General features: G+C 39.6%; 1 protein-coding gene across 4 annotated transcripts in view; it reads left to right on the top strand.

Annotated features, from left to right (window-relative positions):
• Positions 1-6,851: 6,851 nt before the first annotated feature.
• ELP2 (elongator acetyltransferase complex subunit 2) overlaps positions 6,852-25,602 on the top strand; it is a 40,114-nt gene continuing 21,363 nt past the window's right edge. The window contains exons 1-9 of one of the 4 annotated variants that reach the window (XM_061351457.1): positions 6,852-7,013; positions 7,112-7,190; positions 8,741-8,826; positions 9,856-10,006; positions 11,278-11,355; positions 14,679-14,743; positions 22,035-22,101; positions 23,008-23,142; positions 24,084-24,179. In XM_061351457.1, coding sequence (XP_061207441.1) covers positions 6,882-7,013; positions 7,112-7,190; positions 8,741-8,826; positions 9,856-10,006; positions 11,278-11,355; positions 14,679-14,743; positions 22,035-22,101; positions 23,008-23,142; positions 24,084-24,179 — 889 coding nt within the window. In that variant the 5' untranslated portion in view covers positions 6,852-6,881. Of the gene's footprint in view, positions 7,014-7,111; positions 7,191-8,740; positions 8,827-9,855; positions 10,007-11,277; positions 11,356-14,678; positions 14,744-22,034; positions 22,102-23,007; positions 23,143-24,083; positions 24,180-25,602 lie in introns of those variants that run through there. The other 3 variants (XM_061351455.1, XM_061351456.1, XM_061351458.1) reach the window with 3 other exon arrangements.

A 25,602-nucleotide genomic window follows, 5' to 3' on the forward strand; every position in this document is an offset into this window, starting at 1 on the left:
GCATCAAAGTCAATACAGGCTGTGTATCAGGGCTGTGAGGTAGAAAGCGAGTTATGAGAGGTGGGCTGAGGATACAGGGTTATAGCAGCTGGCACCTGGAGTGGGGAAAAGGCAGAGGTTTTTCTGCACCAGGGAAGGGGTTGAGGTGAAGGGGAAGAGGGGTGGAGCAAGGCTACTTACAGATATTAACAAGAAAGGCCAGACAACAAATAGCTTAATAAAATAGCAGGTTTTGTAAGATAAAATAAGAAGAGGAATATAGATAGTGAGTATATCTTACATCCCTTCAGGTGCTGGACACCCCATGTTCATGCAGCATTGGATGAGGCCCAGTCTGATTTTCCCAAGGGGTGCTGTGCAGCACAGATCTTGTCCATGGGGAGGGTATTATCTGAGTAGTCTGTCCAGCTAACAGACAGCTTCCCCGACAGGCTGGAAGGTTATCTCCATCCTAGCATACACCAGCTCAGGGTGGTGTGGGGCAGCAAGCTGCCATGCAGCACCTGATCACACTAACAAATGGGTTGCTCAAGCCCTAGGTACAAGGCACAGTACAACAGGTATATTTGGGATCACTAGCTTCTTAAATACAATGTTTTCTACAGGATGCCAAATGCAGAGGTTAGGGTAACAAGGAAGTGAATAGGAGAAGGGAAAAGGAGATGAGAAGGAAAAAGAATTTTGTAGGATGTAAGGACGGAGTAACATCAGGGAAAAGATCATAGGAGCTCAAGTTGGAAGGGACCCATCATAATCATTAAGTCCAACTTCCAGTTCCTCACAGGACTAGGTAAAATTACAGCATATGACTAAGAGCATCATCTAGACAATCCTTGAATTCTGACAGGTTTGTTCTCTCAAGAACCCAAAGTGAGAGACTGGAAAAGAGCAGGTGGGTGCAGGTTTCTTCACCTGTAGAAGATGGTCTGAAGCAAAAGAGAAGTTTTGCTGTTGCTGATTACACAGATGACAGGCATTCTGGATAGGATAAATGGGAGAACAGGGGAAGGAACCGTGAGGAATGTTGTTGGAATTTACTTTACTAGTATTCCTTAGTAAAATGGGAATTTTTAATGCACTCAAAAATAAGGTAAAAATTCACTCTAGCCTGTGTAAGTTTAATTTTGTTGACAGTAAATGCAGCATGAAGCACAGACATCTACTCTCTGAGTATTATTACTACTGACTGTGCAAAAGTTTGCTTCTTGTGAGTGAATTTCAGTGTGCTCTGCAGGCTTTTGGTATGTGCCCCTTCTGCTCAGTTCTTTCATGCACAGCTATTGTAGAATGTCCTGTAAGTCTCACTAGTGCAGATATTGCTTTTGCTCTCATTCTCTAGACACTCCCGCTTCAGTATTTTGTTTTTTTAAATGGTTATATTTGTGACTGGAAATGTAAATAAAAAGTAAACAGAGTAACTTACCTTGAAAAGCATTAGCATGTGGGAGTTAAAATTCATGCATTTAGAAATGCCAACTTGAGTTATGTTGTATGTCCAAATGAGTAAACTAATGCAGCTTTCACTGTTTCTTTAAGTCATTCTTTCAAATTTTCTGAATTTCATGGTGTTTTTCCCAATGCAAACTCATTTTATTTATTTTTATTTAATCCAGGGAGTCAAATTAACTATGGCACGGATTAAGCTAAACTACGTGGGCTTGGATCTTCAGAGCACTTAGGCAATTGCATAGAAATCGGGTTCCTAAGTCATGCTGGTGGTTTGGACCTTGGTTTTAACATTTCTTTTCACCTCTTCAACAGTTACTTTGATAAACCAGTTAGGTTTCATCTCATATGTTTTTCTGCTTGATTTGGAAGGGAAGAAATAAGAACAGTAAAATAATGATCTATGTATTTTTTTAACGGTGATTTCTGATATTTAGGGTCTATTGTGTGGCTGTTTGATGTTTAAATTTCTTTTGGTTGCTTTAGCTGTATATTTTCATATGTGAAAAGTATCTGTGTCATCTTCTAAATATAGTAATTTTACATAATGAAAAGAGCAACTTAGATATGACATTTATTGATGGAAGTCTTAAGTATCAAAATATTTACTCAATGCCCAAATAGCATTTTTTTAGGATTATTATACATAAAAAGGAGGCTGAACTTCAGCTTTAGGTAAAAAGCTACTTTAAATCTGAATTCACTACTTTAAATCTGAAGATGTATCACAAGTTCCTGTTCAGTTAGGAACAGGAACTTGTGATGTAGAAGGAACCAGATATAGAAACAACAGTTTCCTATATCTGGTATACTTTATCATTGGGATTTTTTTGCTCATGTTCAGTCAATATTTTTTTCTTCTAAGTTTCCTTCCCATCAACTGTCATTCAGTCTTATATCTCTGTAAGAAACACCTCTTCTGTTAACAATGGTATCTTAATGCTAGTGGGTATGAAGTCGTCTTCTGACCTGCTCATTTAAGCTGAGCCACATTAAATAGGACACACTTTTTCCATCCTTCAAAACATAATTAATTTCCCCTCTGTTGCCCATGGCATCTGTCCAGGTGGCGTCCCGCTGTGGGTCTCAGAAGGGTAAAATAATACCAGTCACCTACGATGCCAACTTGAATGGTACAGGGCACTTTGTGGCCACTGCGGCAGGACAGGTTCAAGCCTGTGGTTAAACCATGGTTTTTAAGTATTCCAGAGCAAAATATAGTTTAAACTATTCCAGATGGCATTTCCACGTACTCTTTGTTTTGTGTGTGTGTGTACACACGCTCTCTGGAACACATGCCTATTATCATGTCTCCTTTTAGAGTTTCTGCTTCAAAAACATAATGCATAATCAGTTTGATTATGTGACAAGCTGTTTCATCCTCTCTCTTTTTTTCTCTCCTCCCAAGCGATTTTCTAGGTCATGCTTTCATTAGGTCTTCTTTTTAAAAGAAGAAAAACGTCAGAAAAAAAAGAAGAAAATCAGAGAGATTTTCTGTGGAATGCCTTTCAGCCAGCAATTACAGCCATTGTTTGGAGAGCTAATTTTGATGATATTTCTAAATAATTAAGTTTTTCTTTGGAAAATCAGAAATCCATTTAGGCAGTGGGAATGTAAGCCATTCATAGAATGCTTAAAATACAGCCTTCAAGAAAAATGGAAATAGCTATAGTTAAGATTTGTTCCTTTCAACTACTTTTGCTCACATCATTCAACTTTCAGTCTTCAGTGAGATGAATTAAAGGAGAAATTGTCTTTAAAAACTTGTTTTAAACACTTTTAAGTCCATGTAAGTGGCAATACCTACTTTTTAGTCTTAAGAAATGTATTTGAAAAGGATGCTTAAGGCTTACATTATGTTCAAGATACACTGGAAATCTTTTATTGAAAACAGGACCCACAATTCCAAAGCCAATTGGTGACAGTTAAAAACTAGCCTGGCTCTGAATTTTAATGGATCCAGTCAGTGATGCTGGGAATGGCACTTATCTTTGGTTGTCCCTTCTGGCACTGAATCCTGTAGGTGCAGGCTCAAGGGAAAGAAATCCCAGCAAAGCCATGTTAGTATTCCTCGGAGACAGAAATACCTTCTGAATCAGATCCCACAGGTGGCAAAACCAAGGAGGTTGGATTTGTACTTGAGAAAGCCAAAGACAATGGAGTGGTTCCTAGCTGTTGTATGGGGTATCCCTGTGAAGCTGGAAAATAATATAAACTCATCTTTATGGCTTTGGTCACTAGTGTTTATTATTTATTTTCACAGTACTCCAGCTCTGATCCTCAAGAAGAAACCCTGGCCCTGCAGAAACAGCCCCAAGTGTTCCAGCACTAGAACCCCATTTCCAAGTTTTGGACACTTGCAACCTCAGCTGGAGGCAGTGGGTGCTGTGGGTGGTTACCCCCCTCTCTTGAATGTTATCCTGCATCTTCCACAGAAGAACTATGGTGCTTTTGTTATGAATTCTGGTCCAGGAAGAAACTGTCACCTAGAAAATGAATATAATAATAGTCCTCTGCCTAACAGTGATATTATGAGACATGCAGTCCCTGTGGCAGTAGAAGTCACACGCACAATAAAAGAAGTCTTTCAGGAAAAGTATATTTCTGTGCTAAGAATACTGCACAGCAAATGAGGCCTAGGGCCACAACATAACTAATACATAGAAATTGAAATAGTCAATAGATGCTGCTTCTACCAGGCACTGTTCATCCAGGTTGCTACTGGAGGCAAGCAATGTACAGTAAAAATAGCAGTCAGTAACCTGAACATGAGGTAACTTCACTAATGATTACTTCATAAGGCATGTATACAGTGAAGACACATAAAGTTAGTCTAAGTTCAACAACCTGCAACAAGGCCCCCAGCCTTTGTGTACTTCGCTTTGGTAGTTTAACAGCATTTAAACATTCTTCTAGAAGGTTAAACTGCACATAATTAAACTTTAAACCTTTAAACCTTTTTATAGTATCATGCAGAATGACTCATGTCTATCAATCTATATTCCTTTATACCAACATGACCCCACGCAATAAAGGAAAGTAAAAAACTTTGATTTAATCTATTAAAGATCAAATTTCTTCTCAACATGCATTCAATTAACAATACATGCAATATATATTCAACACTGCATTTTACTCATAAAACAACAAAAGGAAGATGAGGCTAAATATGTCGTGTAAGTTTCAAAACTTGTAGGGAATGAAAACATATTTGCAACATTATTACATTTTCATGTTGTATAGATGTAATTAGATAAATATATTAAATACTATATACCTTTTTTTTTAACTAGTGTTGTATTTTCTCAGTCTCTAAAAGCTTGAAGGTGTAACTGAATTGGGTAGAGAGCACATGAAGATTACTAAGCCATCTCTGCCTGGAAAACCTGACTTGTAGACATGAGTTTACCAGCAGAATGGCTATTTTACTACTGCAACATGGGGCCACAGTGCACTTACACCCTCAGGCATGATGTGCACCTCCAAACCTCTCTGACACAAACATTATCCAGGGACATCCCGTTTACAGGACAGCAGCAGCAACAGGCTCTCTGTCAGATGAATAAACTTTTCATGTCTCAGAGGAATCCCCCCCAACCCACCTTGGAAAAGCCTAGACTTCTACCCACAATCACAGTCAGAGCCAGCTGCGTTCCCACAGCAACAAACACAACTCCTATAACATGCCCCAGCTTTTTGGCAATGCCCGACCTCCTTCTGCTGGAGCCCCGACTGCAGCTCTGGCAGGGCATGCTGAGAAGGGGATTGCTGAGCAGCCATCCATGGCAGCTCCGGACAGCACTCCTCAGTTAAAGCACGCTTTGATGACTAGATCCCTGCATTTTTTTCCAAGGAGTCATTTGTTCCCTTAGCAGCTAACGTTTCTGGCTGTATTTTGTATGAGATCCAGCACAGCTTCTTTTCTCTCGTACCCACTGGAAAAAGCTGTGCCCGGCTGCGACATTTTTGTGTCAGCTTACAGAGCTACCGACAGCCAGTACTCACGAGCGTGCAGGCACAACGTGGGAAAAAGGCCAGGCATTTAGGGTCCAAAGAGTTACCTCTGCTATGCACAGTGCTTCCCTAGATGACAACTTGCTTTCTGCTGTTCCTCCTCCTCCTCACCCCTCCCCATTCTCTGCACAGCCACGAAGAACTGTCTTCTCCCTCCACCCCAGGCTTCCCAGCTTTTCAGTTGAGCTTTGATTATTCCAGCATATCCCAGCTGTGATCTGTAGGCAGAGTAGTGTGTTTACATGTCAGCCCAGCCTCAGCTCCAGGGCCTTCTGCATGTGTGGGGAGCAGTGTTTGGAGGCAGAGCAGATGTCGTGAAGGTCCTGTTGAGACTCCCACACAGCCTGTGGGATAACAGGTTGTTGCCACTGCGAACTGGCAGTCTTTGGGCCAAACAGCCAGAACAATTCACAGCATGTCCAGATCACATAATACCCCCTAAAGATCCCTCTTTAGGCTGGTGACCACACAAGTAAAAAACTTGAACACTACTGCAGTATTTATCATTCTTAGGTTTAATTTCTTGGGCAGGGAGGGCGATAAAATACATCAAGAAACAATAATAATTTAGAGAAGTAACAGATGTAATTCTCTAATCTGCTACAACCTCATCTTTTTTCTTGAAAAACAGAAGTACTCAAACATATTCAGAGTACCCCACTGGGGCCCTGGCCAGTGCTCAGTTGCAAATTCTGATGCTTTGTATGACAGTAATTGTAGGACATCATAATACACTGTAACATAAATACACCCTGAGCTCAGTGACTTAAGAATGATTATTAGTTGATCAAAACAGATCAGCAACAGGTAATTAACAGCATGATTTGTGATACTCGGTTCAGCTCTTTCCTAGCATGTGTAGGGTTCACTTCTGCACACAAAAAAAACCAAAACAACCCCCCAAAAAACCCACACCCAAAACAAAAAAAAACAACCCTAAACCAAAGACGTGACATAAAAGTTTTACACTTTTTAAACCTTTGAGTATTTGACAGAAAGTGCAATAAAAATTAAAACTCTCCCCCTAAAGAAAAAAAAAAACAAACAAAAAACTCCACCCGAAACAAACAAACAAAATAACACCAAGCAAACCAAATCAAACACCCCTTCCTCTCCCCCAACAAACTAATTGCGGTTTCACTGATTTTTAATGCCCGTTTTAAGCTCCTCCGCCGGTAGGGAGTGCTGCGCCGGCGAGGCTAGGCCCGCGGGACTCCCTCACACTAAGCCCAGCGCTAGAAGCCCAGCGCCCGTCTCTCCTGCAGCCTTCCAGACTCCTCATACATACTCACGCCGCTACAGCCCGTGCGAGCCGGGCCTGGCCGCACCCCTCTCGCCTGAGGCACCGCCTCCTGGGACGCCGCCGCGCGGGGTCGTTGCTACGGGAGCTACGTGAGGTCACGCATGCGGCGGGGAGAAAGATGGCGGCGCCCGTAGAAGTCTGTCACGTTGCGTGCTGCGCCAGTCGGGCGGGTGGTGGGGTCGTGTCCTGGGGGCGAGGGGGGCTCCTCGCCTTCGGTAGCTGCCGCGACGTCATCCTGTACGAGCCGGCGGTGAGATGATGCGGCCTGGGGCGGGACAGACCGGGCTTGTGCGTGGGCCTGGGTATGGCTGTGAGGCCTTAGGTTGGTGCTTTCTGTCTGTCCCGCAGATGAGACGGGTGGCCGCAGCCCTCCGCGGGCACGGCGGCAGGGTGAACTGCGTGCGCTGGGTCCGCCGGCGGGACGGCGGTGAGTAGCGCTGCCTTTTTAGTCTTCCTCTTTGTCTCCTTCGGTCGGAGTCGCCGGTTTCGGGGAGAAGGGGACGGTGTGTGTGCCGCGGAGGGGGCTGGTTGCCCTCGGTGCTGTGGTCGCTGCTGCCCTGCCCCTCGCTGGGGAGAAGAGGCAGGGAGCCCGGCAGTAGATGTAAGCTGAAGGAAATAGGGAGCTGACCCGTTAGCAAGCATTCTCTCGCCTTACGCCCAGTTTCCCTGTAGGGGATTTAACAGGTGACACCGCAGGAACCTTGCCCGCCAAACTCATGTGAGCTGCCCGGCAAGAGCGAGAATTCTTCGGGGTGGCTTTTCTGGGCCCCGCAGCCCTGGCCAGCCCTCGCCAGCCCTTGCCAAAGGCTGTTTTGCCTGGGGCTGTGATGGCTCTGACAGGTCGGAGGCTTTTGCTGGCGCCTCGCTCTTCAGGAAGGGTCTGGAGTTTTGCATGTTTTGACTTTGTAAAGTAATTTGCAGTGATTTTTAAGGAATCTGGTTGTAAAGCTTTTAGTTGCATATCTGTAATACCCTTGAAAAAATAATCACAGGGTTGGAAGGGACCTCTGGAAATCATGTAGCTCCTGCCAAGGCAGGGCCATCTGGAGCAGGTTACACTGGATCATGTCCAGGTGGGTTTTGAAGAGGGAGAGTCCACAACCTCCCTGGGCAGTCTGTTCCAGTGCTCTGCTACCCTCAGTGTGAAGAGGTTCTTTCTCATGTTGAGGTGAAACTTCTTGTGTTTTATCTTACAGCCGTTGCTCCTCATCCTGTCACTGGGCACCACTAAAGAGTGTCTGGTACCATCCTCCTGGCATCTGCCTTTGAGCTATTTATGCGCATTCTTTCAAGCTGGGAATGTTTGAGACCCTTATGATGCTTTTCTTTATAGTAATTCCAGGTTTTAAAGTTGCTTAGTGCAGGGTTTTAAAAAGCAGATATTCTTGCCCTTAGACATTTATAGAAGCTCACTGACAAATTAAAATGGAGCTGTTGATTAGACTGTTAATGTAATATGCCCGTTGGTTTTTGGGGGGGAGAGGAGTACTTAAATGAAAACATTTCTTTTTTAATAGTGATATAAACTTTCATCCTTTCAGCTGGTTGCATGAAAACATTTTTTTTCATAAAATTTAGTAAAAGAAATGATTTTCAGGGAACTCGGGAGTTGGATTTTTACATGAAACTTTGAATTCTTTTTGGTTAGACTTCTCTTGCTATATTTTCCTAACTTCCAAAAAGACCAAACAAAAAGAGAAAATATTACACTGTTGTATTTGAGAATCTTTTTTTTGGGAAGAGATATTTATTTATACAGAATGACTTTTTATGTTGTCTTAGTCAATACCTTTGCTCTTAAGCTGTCCTGCATGGTGCAACTCAGCCATACTTTATTTTGATGGAAATTTACGGTTTGATAGATGCTTATAGTTGATAAATTATACTTTTGTGAGTAGTAACTGATGTAACTGCTTATGCTGTTGACTGCTGTTAAAAAGTATATGTTTACAAAACTTGCCAAAACACGTTTTTCAGCTTCTGAAACAGAGTTAATTTCCGGTGGATCTGATAAACAACTCATTCTTTGGGAATGGAATGGAACAGGAGCATGGAATGATCAGGTGAGCAGCAGTAACCTCTTTGTAAAACTCCCCCTGCTGTAGTTTCTCATGTATCACAAAATGCCTGTTTTGTCTGTATTTCTTACTCGTATCTCTTCATTTTATCTTGACTTTTGAACCCCCTGTGTGTCTACTTCAGATTGTTGATATTCTGTCATGCAGTGTGTTACTTTAAATGTTGTTTCTTCTGTCATTTATCTTTTTCAAATCAGCCTTCATTAAGAAATTAGCTAACCAGTTGTCAGTTGGAATTGTCTAGCATGTCTGAAAGACCCTATCTGCCTGTTCTTGAGTCATCAGTTTTCTGATCTCAGGTAGCACTTTCTTTTAAACTGCCTCAAAATCTGTAAACCCTGAGGTTCATTTTGAGTTGATATTTCCTGTACGCTTTGTCCTCCCTTTTTTATGTCCATTTCTAGTGATTTTTGGTCAGTCTGTGCAACAGTGTAGTGTTTGTATATAGGTAGTCTTAGCAGGATGATATCCAGCTTGAGGTAGGTGTTTAAAAAGAAAAGTAATTTGGGTTTTTATGTCAGTATTCTGAAGGAGTAAAAGGCTGCTTTGATTTGTGAGAATACACTAAACATTGCTGCTAGAGCTGCTGTAGCTGCTGCTTATTCTGTTGTGTTCTCTGCTCTGTGTCCTTCACTATGGACAGCCTCCAGACTCTTATGAGATGTTCCTTAGGGTGAAGGGCAAGAGAAGGAGAAAAAGAAAGGAAAACTATTCTTCCTAACTTCCATCCTATTTCTGGCTTTCCTCAAGGAGTGGTGAGGTTTATATAGTGTATGCAGGAATGCTTAATTCTGTTCAGCTTTGAACAAAATCTTATCATGTTAATAGTCATTATTATGTATCCCTTCTTTGAGTTTTCCTGGAGTATGCTGTAGCTTAAGCATAGCTTGACAGGTGCTGTGCCTTTGCAGCTAAGCTATACTATTTGTTTTCAGTGTTAATATATTTCTTAAAATGTCTTTAAAAGTTGTCTCGGATAAGTTGCTGGAATTTAAAGTTTTCTGATGTGTTCAGCTTGTGAAAAGCGTTCCTCTCAAAGGCCATGCTGAAGCTGTTTGTGCTGTGGATGCTGTCTACCAGTCAGATGAACCTGATTTAAATCTGCTAATAGCTTCTGCAGCTTCTGACTCTACTGTGAGAATCTGGTCTCGGCAAGGTTCAGAAGGTAACTATGTTAAAAAGTTTACGAACAACAAACTGGCTTAATAAAAATGATGCATGCTTATCCATTGAAATACTCTGCTAAATACTGACATCTTTTAATGCAGCTACATTGATTTCTCCTGCAGCTTCGGTACATCAAACCACTTTTGGTTTGATCAAACATCAAACAAGCATTGCTTTTTGAAAGCCAAGAGTTGTGCTAGTTAAACAGCTTTAAACAGCAAAATGATTTATCTTTTTTTTTTTTTTTCCATCGGTGATGTGTTGGCTGAATTTACTTGTTTCTCTTTGATACATATGCAGAATCTGATAATCCAAACCGTCATTTTGGCCTGTAATGTGGGGGGGGCAGATGGTCTATATGTATGTGTGTGTGAAACAAAATAATTAAAGCTGGCATTAAAAAAGTGAGGTTAAAATGGGCACTTCTTTGTTACTATTGACTTGAGTCCAGTGAAGTTTGGGATAATAGGATATTGACCTGGTGAACTAGGCCCTTGCATGAAAACATGGGAGAACAGCTCTTTGAAATATGTAAGAAATAAATAGGGTGGCTAATCTAGATTTAAAGTGTTGCTTTTAAGTTGAATTGTACTGACTGCACTCTCAAGCTACTTGCTGTTATTTGGTGTACTTGAGGATTTTGTGTTGCACTGCCTGTATGAGTGAGATAGGTGGGAGTTACCGATCTTCAGTCCCATGTTCTGGAAGGCATTTCTCCTGCTTCCAAAGAACATGATGACGTCCTGTCATATCCTTTTTCTCTTGCTGTTGTTAGAGAGTTTTTTCTGCTATACTGTTGATTACTCTGATTATGGGTGACCATTCATAGAATCAGAGAATCAGCTAGGTTGGAAAAGACCTTTAAGATCATCAAGTCCAACCATTTGAGCCACTTGTAGGATCTCAGGGGTGTTAGCAAGTTTTTGCTTGTCTGTCTATCTGCTCAGTTCATGGAATGAGTTTTAGCTTTCTATGCAGTGAATGCTGTTGCCACAGGATATTATTTGCAATATTTATCACTTTTGATGTGTTACCACAGTGAAGCTGTACAACTTTAATACTCAGTGGAGAATAGTGATTTAACTTTTAACTGGATGAGTTTCTGTGGCTCCGCAGAAGATAGTGTTGTTTAAGCTTCTGAAAAAAGTGAAAGTTTTTCAGCTCTTTAAGATTGAATGAAATTTTAGCTACATAATAAAGTAGGAAATGAGAGTGTAACTGTAATACTTATGATGCATGAGGTCAACACTGTCTGTGCTTGTTTCCTAGCTAAATGCATTGAAATTCTGCAGTTTGGAAATGGATTTGTTATGGATGTCTGCTTATCTTTCTTGCCTGGCAGCAATGGTAAGTACGGCTGCACGTCTTGAATATCAATGCAGGATATGTAAAATCTAGGAAATGCCCCTAACAGATTTTAATTTGACTGACTTCAGACCCTTGTGCTGTTTTTTTTTTTTTTTTTTCCCTACAGAATCAGCCTAAGCTGCTGCTTGTATCTAAAGATTTTCACTGGTATCTTGTATCTAACGATTTTCTTCTTAGGAGTTCGAAAAATATTGTCTGATTACAGTGTCTTCAAAATGCTACTGGAGTTCTTTACTTGAACTCTTGCGACAGGGAGCTTAAAAAGATGGTAGCAGGGCTGTAAGTGAATGGGGTAGGAGATGCTGTTTGTTTCACCCACTCCTTGTGGTGCTGCTGCATATACTTGTTCTTGTTTGGATTGAAGAGCAAGAGCCAGAAAAAGAATCTACAGGCCTGCATTAAAAATTGCAGATTAATGAGGTGTATTTATCACCTGTTTAGTCTTAAATAAGAAAAACTTGAAATGCTGGGCAAGTTTAACCTGACTATTCAGTATGACTTGTATAGTTTTATATTGATACAAATGTTCAGATTCTGTAGACTGCCACAGGTGCATTCTTCTGTTGCAAGTGCGTAGAAGATTTTAAAAAAAACCCACCCAAAACCAAAAAACCTCAAACAACTAAATGTATCATCAAGTCAGATATGTGTTGAATTATGTTTGTGTTTAAGCATCATTGGAGCCTTTTGGAGTTTCTTACTGTATCTAGTTTTCAACTATTTGCTGCATGTGTTCCACACTGATGTGGTGTTTGACTGCATGCCTCTGGAGCGGTTATAGAATCACAGAATAGTTAGGGCTGGAAAGGACCTTAAGATCATCAAGTTCCAACCCCCCTGCCATGGGCAGGGACACCTCACACTAAACCATGTCATCCAAGGCCTCGTCCAGCCTGGTCTTGAACACTGCCGGGGATGGAGCATTCACAACCTCCCTGGGCAACCTATTCCAGTGCCTCACCACCCTAACAGGAAAGAGTTTCCTCCTTATATCCAATCTAAACTTCCCCTGTTTAAGTTTTAACCCATTACCCCTTGTTCTATCACTACAGTCCCTAATGAAGAGTCCCTCCCCAGCATCCCTATAGGCCCCCTTCAGGTAAAATATACAGGAGTTTATTTTATTCTTTGGCTTGTGATAATTCTGGGAGATATGAAAGCGCTATCAAGGTGCTCATCTGAAAATGCTAATGTCTGATACCAAAAGCAGCATCTGCATAGCTGAAGAACTTTAAACCTCTTTTCCTGTAAATATGGTTAACAGGCGCTTGTTGAACTGAAATAAAAAGGCTAGGGGGTAAATAAAAATCATTACCTCCATTGTGAACTTTTGTTAGAAATGAAGTGTCTGTGGTGCCAGTTTAATGAGTATAAAATTCATATTGCAGAGCAATAGATTATTTCTTCGTATATGATACTGTGCAGGTAAGATTCTCACTGTAACGCTCTAGGGTAGTGCTTTTTAGTGTTGAAGTCATGTTGTATATAAAAGAAGTGAACATTTATTTTGGAAATGTCTTAAATGAAGACTATCATATTCTTTAAATGTTTCTGAAACCAAAATTGCGTGGAGTGCTTGAAGCTTCTTTAAATGGTGTCATAGCAAGCATTTTGTTCTGCTGGGATGGTCACCAAAGCCTAGTGTTGCTTGAAGTTGCATTCAGAGCAGGACAGTCCTTTATTATGGCCTCTTACTATCTCTGTTCAGATTAATTATCCAAAATAATACAGAGCTCAACCTGAAAAAGAGGACTTTATTTTTCTGAAGAACTGAATTTATTTTCAAATGAGAAATTATTTGTGAAGGTCTCATATGGAATTAAAGCAACCTGTACATTTATGTTCTTAATGCCAGTTCCAATATGATTTGTGTTGCTGAAGTTGTAAAGAAACAGTTTAGATTTTGAATCATAAATGTATGGTTAGAGATGTTTCCCCTTAGAAATAGATTTCTAAATTGCTTAAAGGGTCTTTTAACATAGCAGAGCCATGTTCTGTGTTTTCTCCCTAAACCTGACAAAGTAGCCCATACAACTGAATTGTTTTTATTCAGAGTATGGTATTAATTCCAAAATCTAAATAAAGTAGTTTAAATATATTATTAAAAATCTCACCACTGATTGTTTTGTCAGAAACTGTAGTCTGTAGTGTCAGTTTGGAATTCTAAAGAGCTTCGGGGAAAAATGGTCTATGATAACTTCAGGAGTTGTTCTGAAATCCTTATGAAGGCTATGTTGGCAGCTGTATTAAGATTTAAAGAAGCTTTTCTCTTGAGGACAATCTGCAGTTCTTGAGTCAGGAATTAAATACAGATTTGGTTTTCTGAAAGTTGTAAACTACTCTCCTGAACTAGAAGCATCTACAGTAACCTCTTAATTTTACCAATCAAAGGAATTTAAAGCTTGCATTGAAAATTGATTCATATGTAACGGATGCTTTAACTTCCAAAAGACATTGAAGTTCATGATGCCTAGTATTTTAACTGATTGTCCCTGAAAATAAACTACTAAAAAAAGTTAAGAGCCATTTTTGTGAAGAAGTCAGATGGGGAAGGCCAATAGACTGCTCATAAAAACTTGAAAAATCACTTGCTGCTGGAGTCACAGCTTAAGCATTTTACTGGCAGCCTTTTAGTTAAAGAGTTTCTTTACAGCTGTTTTCTAAGTCTTGAGGAGGTGCTTAATCCTTTTTTGTTTGGTTGGTTGCTTTTTGTCTAGCAGTGTCTGCAGAAACTCTGCTGCTAAAATGCTGGGAATAGGATTTACTGTTTCACTTAATCTTGAACATCTGTTTTGTCATGTACTGTGATTCTTCCTACCACCTGGATAATTGTGTTGCCATAGCTTGGACTCTGACAAGTAATTGTCTCCTCAGAACCGAATTACAACAGATGAAAATAAAAAAGGAGCAAGTGAATTTGAAGAGCTTTGCCAGTCAGTGCCCCCACTGCAATTGGACCAATTTTCCAACTTGGCTGCTGAGATCAATAAAATACACATAATTAACTAAAATCTAGTACTTGAACTTCCCACAGATATGTGAGTTTGAAGGAAAGTACTCTAGCATCTTAAGTATTTGTAGTTATTATTTACATGCCAAAATAACTTCAGAGTTTTGTGTTATTGAGATACTAGTTTATTTCAAATAGTATTTGGTCTCTAAGAAAACTTAAAAGAAGTGGTATTGTGCTTGCCTGTTTGTATTAATATATTTATTGATCCTGTATTGTTTATGTATTTATGTATATCCTACAATATTGGATTCTGTCACTTGGGTAATGGAAGACTTTTTTTCCTTTCCAGTACCAATACTGGCTTGTGGTGGTGATGACTGCAAAATAAGTTTGTTTATACAGCAGAATGATCAGGTAATTGGTTTTTGTCTCTTGCTCAGAACATTGCTCATATCTTCTGCTTCTTTTCATTTGTGCTGCAGTTGTTTTGTTGTTTGTTTTTTTTTTTTTTTTTTTTTTGAGGTTCTTCATTAGCTTCTGCATCTCTAGATAGCCATAACATGCAACTACCTAATTCATCCATTCCCTAGGAATGATGAAATGCAAGTACAGAATGTTGGATTCCGTGCATATAAGTGTTAAATTTTTCTTATTTTTTCCCTCTGTGAAGTTACCCCGTGTTTCTATTCCCCCTGGTATAAAATAGCTATGACTGTCCTTATGTATTCAGTATCCATGCATTGAATGGTTCATATGGAAATGATGTTCCTTTCATTTTATAAACTCTTAGAAGAGAACTGTTGAAATTTCTATTTGTGGAACTGTACGTTTGTTGCTAAGTATGCTCTTTGTGCTGAATGCTTTTGAATGCCAAAGGAAGTATTTGAAGGGGTATGTGATCTTCTAAAAGCACACACATTTTTAATGTATTATTTGGAAGCCGGCAATCTTAAGTTTTTCATACAGTTAAATGTTCCTTTGGAGCACTAGGAAGATTCTGTCCTCTGTTGCATCTCTTTTGCATTTGCATTTGTTAGACTCTAGAGCATATGTTGAATGACTGTTTTCCAAAACAGAAGTCAATGTTCTTTCTCTCTTATCACTCCCTTAAAAAAAACTGAACAACCCAACTGAAGCTCAAGCCACAAACGCTGACTCCAGTTACCAATGAACCTACCATTCAGAAGCCTCCATTGATAATTACATATGTAGAAATCACATACTCTTCTGGATTTGTTTAGACACAGTGACCTTAGAGATTAAAGAATAAATAGTCCCTTTTGCTTTTTTTGAGAGAGATAAAAGCTACCTTATCGATATTTTTGTCTGTTCATACTGCCATATACAATAGCAAGATCTTCTTGTTGTTTATTAAATAAATACTTCAGCCTTTATTTCCTATGTTCAGTGATTTCTTGAGCACTGAAAGAAAGAAGGGTTGATTTCTTAGCTGCTTTTTTTTTTTGTTTGTTTGTTTCCTTTATATAGCTTATGAATTAAATCAGTTAGTCAGTTTAATGAGATTCTCTGGGAATTAGCAGTGGCAGAATGCCATTTATGATTCTCAGTATGCTAAAGAAATACTTTTATGTCAGGGCTGTGCAGTTGATTTTCCTCATTCAAGATCTGAAGCTTACTTTCTTGTATGGTTCAAATTAACAAATAATATGCAGTTTTGAGTGCTAAAATGTTTAGATATATGTAACTTATTTTGCCAGTTGTTGACCAAACTTTTGAATATAACAACATTCTTAGCTGTTCTTAAATACAGTCAGTGGAGCATAAAGGAAAGTAACTGGAGTAAACAAGCTCCATCATAAGTAATTTATAGTGCTGTCTATTTTTGTAGGTAGGAGACCTTGTTTATACAAGGGGTGAGGAATTTTCTCTTACTTTATATGTGCTATTTTTCACACCTTCAGTTTTGGGAAGTATTTTCACCAGCTGTCTTGGCAGAGTTGGCATTCAGAGTCTCTTTTTTTTTTTTAAATGTGGTGGGACTTATGGTTGATGTCTGTCTTAACTTTCTAGAACATCTCTTTTAACTAAGTAGACTGTACAGATCTAAAAGAAGAGCTCAAATTTGATTCCATATGGAGTAAAAGTGCCTGTGTAGTGCATTATGGCTGTTAACAGAATGAAAACATCTTTGCAAGCCTTCTAATACAAATTCCTTCCTAGCTGTTAGAGGGAGGTTCTCCTCTTTAGTTGTGTTCTCTCAGTTCTGCTGACACCTTTCTCTAATGGCTTCTGTAGAACTTTTAAATATATTTGAAGGATGTTACTTTCATCCTGCCATTTTTTTACTAGAATTTGGCGTAGAAGAGTGAGTGAATATGTGGAATCTAAGCTTCTGCATCATTCTCTTACTGGTAAGGCCTGTAGCTCTGCCCTGTTAGCTGTGACTCTTGGAAACCTCTTCTTTTAGTTAACATCCTAAAAAAGATTATATGAACCCAAAGGCAGAATGTAAGTTAATAATGGGATATCCTAATGAAGCTTGGAGGGTACTGTTACACTAAGGGAGGATGAGGCATCTTCATTTGGCTGATTCAGGCTGCCTTTTGGCAAACTCATTAATTTTCCAGCTAAAATACATTTATTCATAAAAACTACTTGGTTTTTGAAGTTGAATGGACAGGTTTCAAATCTTTTAAGACTTTCTACCTGTAGATCCTTTACTCTGTTAAACAGTAGAGAGAAAATGAACTCTTTGCTTCTCCAAGTTCTTGAAAGAAGGTATTGATTTATAAAATTACCTAGGGAAAAATCTTTCAGAAACCATTATGTCTCTTCCTGCTTGAGGTATTACAAGCCTGTGGAGAGGAGGTAGGTAAACCAGAGAATCAAAATAGAGCTTTAAGACAGAACAGTTCTATGTTGAACTTAGTTTCTGAGAGAAGATATTGCAGTGCACGTTTGACTGTGTTTCCCCGAAATAATTAAGCCTAATTGAAAAGTGTAATAAGGGACTCAAAGATAATTCAGGCTCTTTCTAATTCCATTGCATTAACAGCTGGGAAGAGGAGGGATATCACTTCTAGGGTCCAATGGAGAAAAGCTGAGAAGTCTTGGACCTCTGTTGCCAAATTTGCCAAGCAATAACCAGCCTGGTCCTGAAGGTCGTGAACCCAAAGTGTGGGCAGAGTTAGTTGTGCAGACTGTGCTGAGCATATTCACAAACAGTCTGGTTTCATTAGTTCTGCTACCTACAGAACAGCTTTATTCTTTGTATAAAACAGAAGGAACTGGAATGCTCAGGAATTAATTGAGAGGCGTGGGAAAGCCTGTGAAGTAGGTGAGTCAGACCATGAGCTTCTGTTAGATTGAACTGTTGGTACTGTAACTCCATATGTATCCAATGAGGACGAAGGGGAAGACTGAAATGGAGAAGGAGAAATATGAGACTATAAAACAAAATCTTTGAGAAGAATGACAGATCAAAATATGTGTATTTACAACCTAGGCAATAGTAAAAAACTTTGAATGAATAATTTACATGTAATGACCATGTACATCTGCAAGAAGCTTTAAATTGATGCAGTTTTAGAACAGAATGCATCTGGACAATGTGTGATACCAAGGGACACAGACTTCAAAGAAAATGCCAAAAACAATAAAAAAAAAAAACCCAAGCAGAAAGCATGATGGCAGCATTATTCCTTCCTCAGTTTCAGTGGACAGTTTTTATGGGAAACAAGATACTGAAAATTTTGAGTGAGTGGTTGTTCTGTAGCACAAAAGAACCTCATGCTTGACTTAACATTAATCAGTGCCTAAGTGCCTGTTTGGGAAATGACTTAAAAACCTGGGGTGGTATTAATAACCCCAGAGTAAGCAGTTTTACTCTTTAAAAAGAGAAAGTAAATGTCTGCTTTTCTTAATAGTTCTCTTTGATGTGAGACAAAGGTAATGTAAAAAAACCTCGGCACCTTGAAAACAGGAAAATTATTAGATGTGTGTTTAGATTAATAAAGTCAAGTTTCAGGAGATATGCACACTGTTTAACATAAAAGTAACCATAAAAGACAAGAATGTTAGCAACAGTTCAGCCGGAACCAATCCTTCAGCTGGGACTAAATTTGCCACCTAACATTGGTCAATGTAAAATACAGAGCATTGTGTCAAAGATCATATAAGTGAATGAATAAATAGGTATTTTGTTTATTATCTGAAATATGTATTGCTAAAAAGTTTTGCGTTTTTTAATTTTTATTTTATTTTTATTTTTTTTAACATACTGCTAGAAACATGCAGTTTTCAGAAAAACCTTTAGGTTGCTGCTTGATCTCTCTTCTGGGCTGATTCTGCCTTTATTTACAGATAACCAGTTGGGTGTTTAGCATAAACATCTATCTGGAATGCCACATCCAGAAGCGCCAGTGAGCGCAGAAATGACTAGCCAGATAAGGCTTAGGTGGCTGTGAGAACACGTTCTTAAGACCAAAGCTGTGTGATCTGGAAGTTTCTGTTAAGCTGTTCTGGTCATGTGTCTCATACACAGATCATGCTATAACATTTAAGACTACAAATGCAGAACAAGGAGAATCTAGATGTTGGTGTTTGATGGGAAGGTGGTTTTAGAGAACAGCAGGAATGTTGGACCAAATAGAGGCAGTAATTTCTGAGTATGTATTTTTCATACCCATACAAATTGGGTGAGTCACTGTTGCTCTGTTGCTCACCATCTCCTCTCTAAAGGCAAAGACAGATTTTGAGAGAGCTTTTTTTTCTTTTTTTTTTTCCTGTTTTTTTTTTTATGTTGCAGGCTTGCCGATAGCAGAGCCTACCATTTAATCTTAACGCGCAGTAGGCCTTGGTAAGGGTTTTAGCAGAATACAACACCACAAGTAATATGATAGTTTTTCATACTAAACTACACTAATGTTTAAACAGTAGTGGTCATTTCAGACATTTTAAGTTAATATGGGATCAAAAATGTCATGGAAATAGGGCTTTTTCTAGGACAGAAAAACAAATGGTGTGTGTATCACAGAAACATGGTGGGATGGCTTCTGTGACTGCAGTGTTGGAATGGAAGGTTACAGGCTCTTTAGAAAAGACAGGCCTGGCAGACAGGGAGAGGGAATTGCTACTTATGTCAGTGATAGACTGGAGAGTATGGAACTCTCCATAGGGATGTGGAAGATAACAGGAAAGATAACAGAAAGATAACAGGTACATTGCAAATGAGAGACAGACTAGGGACAGAGTGGGCCCTCTCTGAAAGCTATCAGGAGAACTGGCTACCCTGGATTTGGAGAAGGCTGATGTTCTTAATGACTTCTTTGCCTCAGTCTTCACTGGCAAAGGCTCTGACCACACCACCTAAGTCTTGGAAGGCAGACACAGGGACTGTGAGAATGAAGACCTTGGGCCCACTGTAGGAGAGTATCTGGTCTGAGACCATCTTAAAAACCTGAGGGTTCACAGGTCCTTGGAACCTGATGAAGTCCATCCACAGGTCCTGAAGGAGCTGGCGAATGAAATTGCAAAGCCACTGTCCATCATATTTCAGAAACCTTGGCAGTCAGGTGAAGTTCCCAACAACTGGAAAAAGGGAAATATAACCCCCATTTTCAAGAAGGGGAAAATGGATGACCCGGGGAATTACAGACCATTCAGTCTCACCTCTCTGGCAAAATCTTGGAGCAGGTTAGCCTGGAAGGCATGCTAAGGCACATGAAAAACAACAAGGTGCTTGGTGACAGCCAGCATGGCTTCACTAAGGGGAAACTTCCCCCTGGTTTGGTGGCCTTCTATGATAGCGCTACAGAACTGAAGGACAGGGGTAGAGCAGTAGATGTTATCCACCTGGACTTGTGCAAAGCATTCGAAACTGTCCCACACAACATCCTTGTCTCTAAATTGGAGAGACATCAATTTGATGGATGGACCACTCGGTGGATAAAGAACTGGATGGATGGTCACACACAAAGAGTTCTGGTCAATGGTTCAGTGTCCGGCTGGAGACCAGTAACGAGTGGTGTCCCTCAGGGATCGGTGTTGGGACCGGTCTTGTTGAACATCTTCATCGCTGACATGGACAGTGGGATTGAGTGTGCCCTCAGCAATTTTGCCGATGACACCAAGCTGTGTGGTTCGGTTGATACGCTGGAGGGAAGGAATGCCATCCAGAGGGACCTTGACACGCTTGTGAGGTGGGCTGATGCCAACCTCATGAAATTTAACCATGACAAGTGCAAAGTCCTACACCTGGTTTGGAGCTATCCCAGGCACAGCCACAGGCTGGCCAGAGAAGAGATTGAGAGCAGCCCTGCGGAGAAGGACTTGGGGGTGTGGGTTGTTGAGAGACTGAACATGAGCTGGCTTCAGTGTACGCTTGCAGTCCAGAAAGCCAACCGTATCCTTGGCTGCATCAAAAGGAGCATGACCAGCAGGCAGAAGGAGGTGATCCTGCCCCTTTACTCTGCTCTCGTGAGACCTGACCTGGAGTATTGTGTGCAGTTCTGGTGTCCTCAACATAAAAAGGACATGGAGCTGTTGGAACAAGTCCAGAGAAGGGCCGTGAGGATGATCAGGGGACTGGAGCACCTCCCATATGAAGACAGGCTGAGAAAGTTGGGGCTGATCAGCCTGGAGAAGAGAAGGCTGCGTGGAGACCTCATAGCAGCCTTCCAGTATCTGAGGGGAGCCTACAAAGGTGCTGGGGATGGACTCTTCATTAGGGACTGTAGCAACAGGACAAGGGGTAATGGGTTAAAACTTAAACAGGGGAAGCTTAGATTGGATATAAGGAGGAAGCTCTTTCCTGTTAGGGTGGTGAGGCGCTGGAATGTGTTGCCCAGGGAAGCTGTAAATGCTCCATCCCTGGCAGTGTTCAAGGTCAGGCTGGACAGAGCTTTGGGTGACATGGGTTAGTGTGAGGTGTCCCTGCCCATGGCAGGGCGTTTGGACCTTAATGATCTCAAGGTCCTTTCCAGCCCTAACTATTCTATGATTCTAAGTGCTAAGTAAGCAGTAAACATGTGTAACTGAATTGAAATATAACATAGTAATATTGCATGTTATGAATGAAAATACACTATTGTGTATTTCAGTCTTAAGACTGTGTTTGCATTCCTCTGTTCTTGAGCCTGTGTTCATGCAGTTTACCATCAGCATATACAGTTCTTGATGTACACCTTCCTTAGAAACTTAGTCAATAGAGAATATTTTTACCTTCAGAAGTAATTCATATTAATAGTATTATAAGTTAATTACTGAAATAATTTCAAAACACCTACTGTTCTTTTTACACTTGATTTTACGTGTACAAACTTTTCACATTATCTGTGGGTGCATCCATTTCACACATGTAATAGAGATTATTTACCACGTCGTACCTGCGTTATGTTTTTCTGTGTGTATCACTATAAGCTTGGTAAACTTAAAAAAAATAAATAATCATTTGTATCATAGAGAAACTGTAGCCTCTTCAGGGTAAGCATCTTAAATTCTCATTCTTTCCTGCATATATGTAGGGGAAGTGCCATAATGTGTTACATCTTTACCCAGTGGTGGCAAATGCCAAAAAGTCTATTTAGAATCTGTCAGCAAATTACAATCCTTAGTAGCAGCTTACTTTTCCAGTTTCATATAGTAGAAGCTGTAAATGTAAAAGACTTGTAAAACCAAGGCTAACTGCTGATACGTGTGTTGTAATTGAGTGCATTTCTATGATGTAACAGGAGTTTTTATTCAGTTTCAGAAGATGTTAATGCTCCCTGGCCATGAAGATTGGATAAGAGGCATCGAGTGGGCAGCCTGTGGTCAGTATGAAAGATGAGTGAAGTAGAATACTGGTTTAATGACAGTACTGCTCTTTTAGCCTTCCAACAGATGGCTTTGGTGCACTGTAACACCTAAGCTTTTGTGGTTGTGGGTTTTTCGTTTTTCTGAGGTGGTGGTACAGATACTAGAAATCAAGATAGAAGTTTGTGTCATGTTAAAACATAAGAATTGTTGAACATAACCCTGCAGCTATATTTTAGTTATCAAAATTATGGCTACTGTAGTATTACAGAATACTTGCATCCTTCATTTGTCTTGCTTTCTTCAAGTATGTTTACCTGGCTAGTACCTCAGTGCAAACAACTAGGACTTAACAGCAGCTTGTCCTTTTCAATATGGAAATGTCTGTACCTGAGTGAGGAAGAGTTGGCTGCTTTTTCAAAGAGGGAAATGGTACTTTTCTTCTCCCCTCTTTTTTACAATAGGAAATTAAGAGGAGAACCTATTCAGATGTTCACTAATCAAACAGTTCTTACAGTGACAGAAGATAGCATAGAAGGAATTAGAGGATGCTACAATCCTGAAAAAAGAAAAGGAGGAAAGAAGTTCTTGAACAATATTGGAGCTGTCAGAATTTTGAGAGTAAAGGCCATAAGTAGTAGTGGAAAATATGTACAGTTTTTGCCATGTTTTCCATATCTTTTTAAGGAGGGGAGTGTCCATAGTCACTGTGTTATAAACTAGCAGAGTTTGAAATGGGAGAGTGAGTTGATGTTGAAATATGACAACATTTTAAGATGCTGTGTACAATAGGAAAAAATTAGGGTAATGCTGGAGTGTGTGTTTGGAAAGATGGTAGGTTACCCGTTAGTTGTAAAAACAATGAAAACATAGCTCTAATTTTTCTTTGGTAATTTATTTATTTATTTATTTCCACCAAATAGGTACAGATCTTTTCTTAGCGAGCTGTTCTCAGGATTGTTTGATCAGGATTTGGAAAGTGTGTACAAAATCAAAGCAACTTCCAGAAACTGAAGATGATTCCATAAGACTGAAAGAGAATGTTTTTACTGTCAAAGGTAGATAACAGCTGTAAAATTCTCTTGTACAGATTTTCATTCATGTATCTGCTTGTTGTTTCAGGGGAGCTAACAAGGTGGTGGTTAACATCTAATTTGGTTTGTTTCTTGTATTTAAAGAACCTGAGAGCATTTTGACTGCTATTTTTATTCTGCTGTTAGAAAAAGTGCAGTTACTGTTTCAAAGCCATGACTATGTGAAGTTAATTATGTTTTACAGAAAAGCTAAAGCAGGGAGAGAGCTTAATACCAACATGCATTGTTACACATATTCCAAGTGCAGTACGTAGGAGATATGTTTGTCTGTGGGAGGTGAGCTGTACTGCAGTTCTCATCCAGCTTAATAGAATATCTTTAATTTTCTTTCAAATTCAATACATTAAGAGTTACTACAGTTACTTAAATCTTAGGAAACTACTGGAGAGAACAGAGAAGAATGTGCAGGATTACTTAATGGTTATTTAACTTGCTGTTTGAGCACTGTAACATCAGAGGCTTGCAATGCTGATATTGTGAGGTAAATTATTAGGCAATTTAGGTAATATAATGAAGTTTGCATGATGTTATGTGTAGAAAGTGCTCATGCTACTTGCTGCAAATTCTGATTTGTCATTTGAAGTATCTTAATGCTTGTATTTACGGTCTTTTGGAGATGTAAATATGATTTAGAGTAGGGGTAGAGCCGGTGTCAGAGCATTTATTTCAGAATGCTTGAGAGTTCTCCAGGAATTCTGTGCTACCACCCTGAGTGACCTCTTAGCGTCAATCTGATACTTGAGGCTTATGGCAAAAGCAGCTTTTCAAGGAGCTCTTCAATGTCAATAGGCTACTGAGATATTGGTAGATGATGAAAGATGATTTTTTTTCACTGAAAATACCAGAAATGACTTGGTCTTTCTTGGCTTTTAGAACGAAATATGCTTTTCTCTGATTTGTGGTAGATACTGATAAGACATATGCAATTACTTTGGAGTCGGTGTTGGCTGGTCATGAAAACTGGGTGTATGCAGTTCACTGGCAACCTTCATTTTTCAAAGGTAAAATGATACCAAGCACTTAGTTACATTAAGTGTTGTGTGCATAGTGTACATCCCATGCCTTTATATTGCATTTGTATGTTCACTTGTTGCTATGGAGTATGAAAATGTTTAAATTCTGCAAATAACGCTTTATAAGTAAATGGATGCTGCCTTTTACTCATGTTTTCTTTAATGAATGAAATGACTGAGCTGTACTGGCTTTATTGTAACTGATCTGTTATTTATGGAGTACAAATTAATTAGTATAAATTAATAGCTCTAATAGTTTACCTTGATCCATGTGCTTGGAATATCTGTTCTTTAGAAGGTAAGCATTAACTCAAGAACACTCCTTTCTTTTTCTTGGAGTAGAAAGGAACAAATAACTACATTCAGAAAATCAATCTTCAGTCTTCTGCGCATTAATATAACATGCCAGAGATTCCTTAAGTATCATTTTTTTCTTACATGTAGTTTTAAGTCATTAATGCAGATGCTCATTGGAAAAAAAAGTTATTTACAGTTTAATTTTGCATTTTGCCCTAGCCTTTATCTTTCTTTTTAAATCCTTAAATTCTGGCAGCCTTGTTTGCAGTACTGATTTGCTGGTGTGTGTTTGCCTCGTGTGTGAGAGAAGGAGGCTCTTAAGCACACTCAGAATATGCTTGTGTATTTTTACTGGCAAAGGTGCCTTTTTTTTATTTCCTGAGATGTGTTAGAGTTACTGATGGCAAATGACATCACCAGTACAAAACACAGCTTTGCCAGCATATATAAAACACTTGAACGGTAGAGTGCAATTAGAATGTCAAAATACCTTTGGTGAAAGACGCAGAACTTGCTTTAGAAATATTGGCTGAGTTGCCTGTTCTGTATATTTTTGTACTTTTTTATTTTTTCTAAACAACAATAAAAGATTTTGCCTGTCAAAGCAAGGTTTAGGCACAATATAGGCATAAAAGTCTTGCACTACAATTTCGAAAACTGTTCTATTAAGGCCATGAAGTTTTTCATGTGTCTTACATTATGCCTCTGCATGCATGCAGCTGTTTGCGTTCTGTGGCCTGCTCAATCTTGGGTTCCCCAAAATAGCTTCTTCTCTTCAGTAGAGGCAGGCTGGTCTGAGAGACATACTCTCAGTGCATGAGGTAGGAGGTCTGGTGCTGACATAAGATACCACCTCATGAAGTGTCCACCGATATGTCTATTCTCAAGAAAGGTTCCCCAGTGGTTCTACTATGGATTTTTCAGTTGGGTGATGAGCCAACTCCATCCTCTCCATTCTGGCTGTGTTGAGCAGTTGTCTGAAATGTTTCACTGCATTTTGGGGAGTAGTCCTTAATACTGTATGTGTTGCAAAGTGCTACAGTCTGTTGAAGTCTATATTGAATCTAACACTTAATTTGGAAAAAAAACCCTGTGAATATTGGCATAGAGATTA

Source organism: Neopsephotus bourkii, unplaced genomic scaffold (assembly GCF_033783945.1).
Source record: "Neopsephotus bourkii isolate Nb327-2 ecotype Australia unplaced genomic scaffold, CSIRO-AGI_Nbou_v1 NB_591, whole genome shotgun sequence".
Taxonomy (NCBI): domain Eukaryota; kingdom Metazoa; phylum Chordata; class Aves; order Psittaciformes; family Psittacidae; genus Neopsephotus; species Neopsephotus bourkii.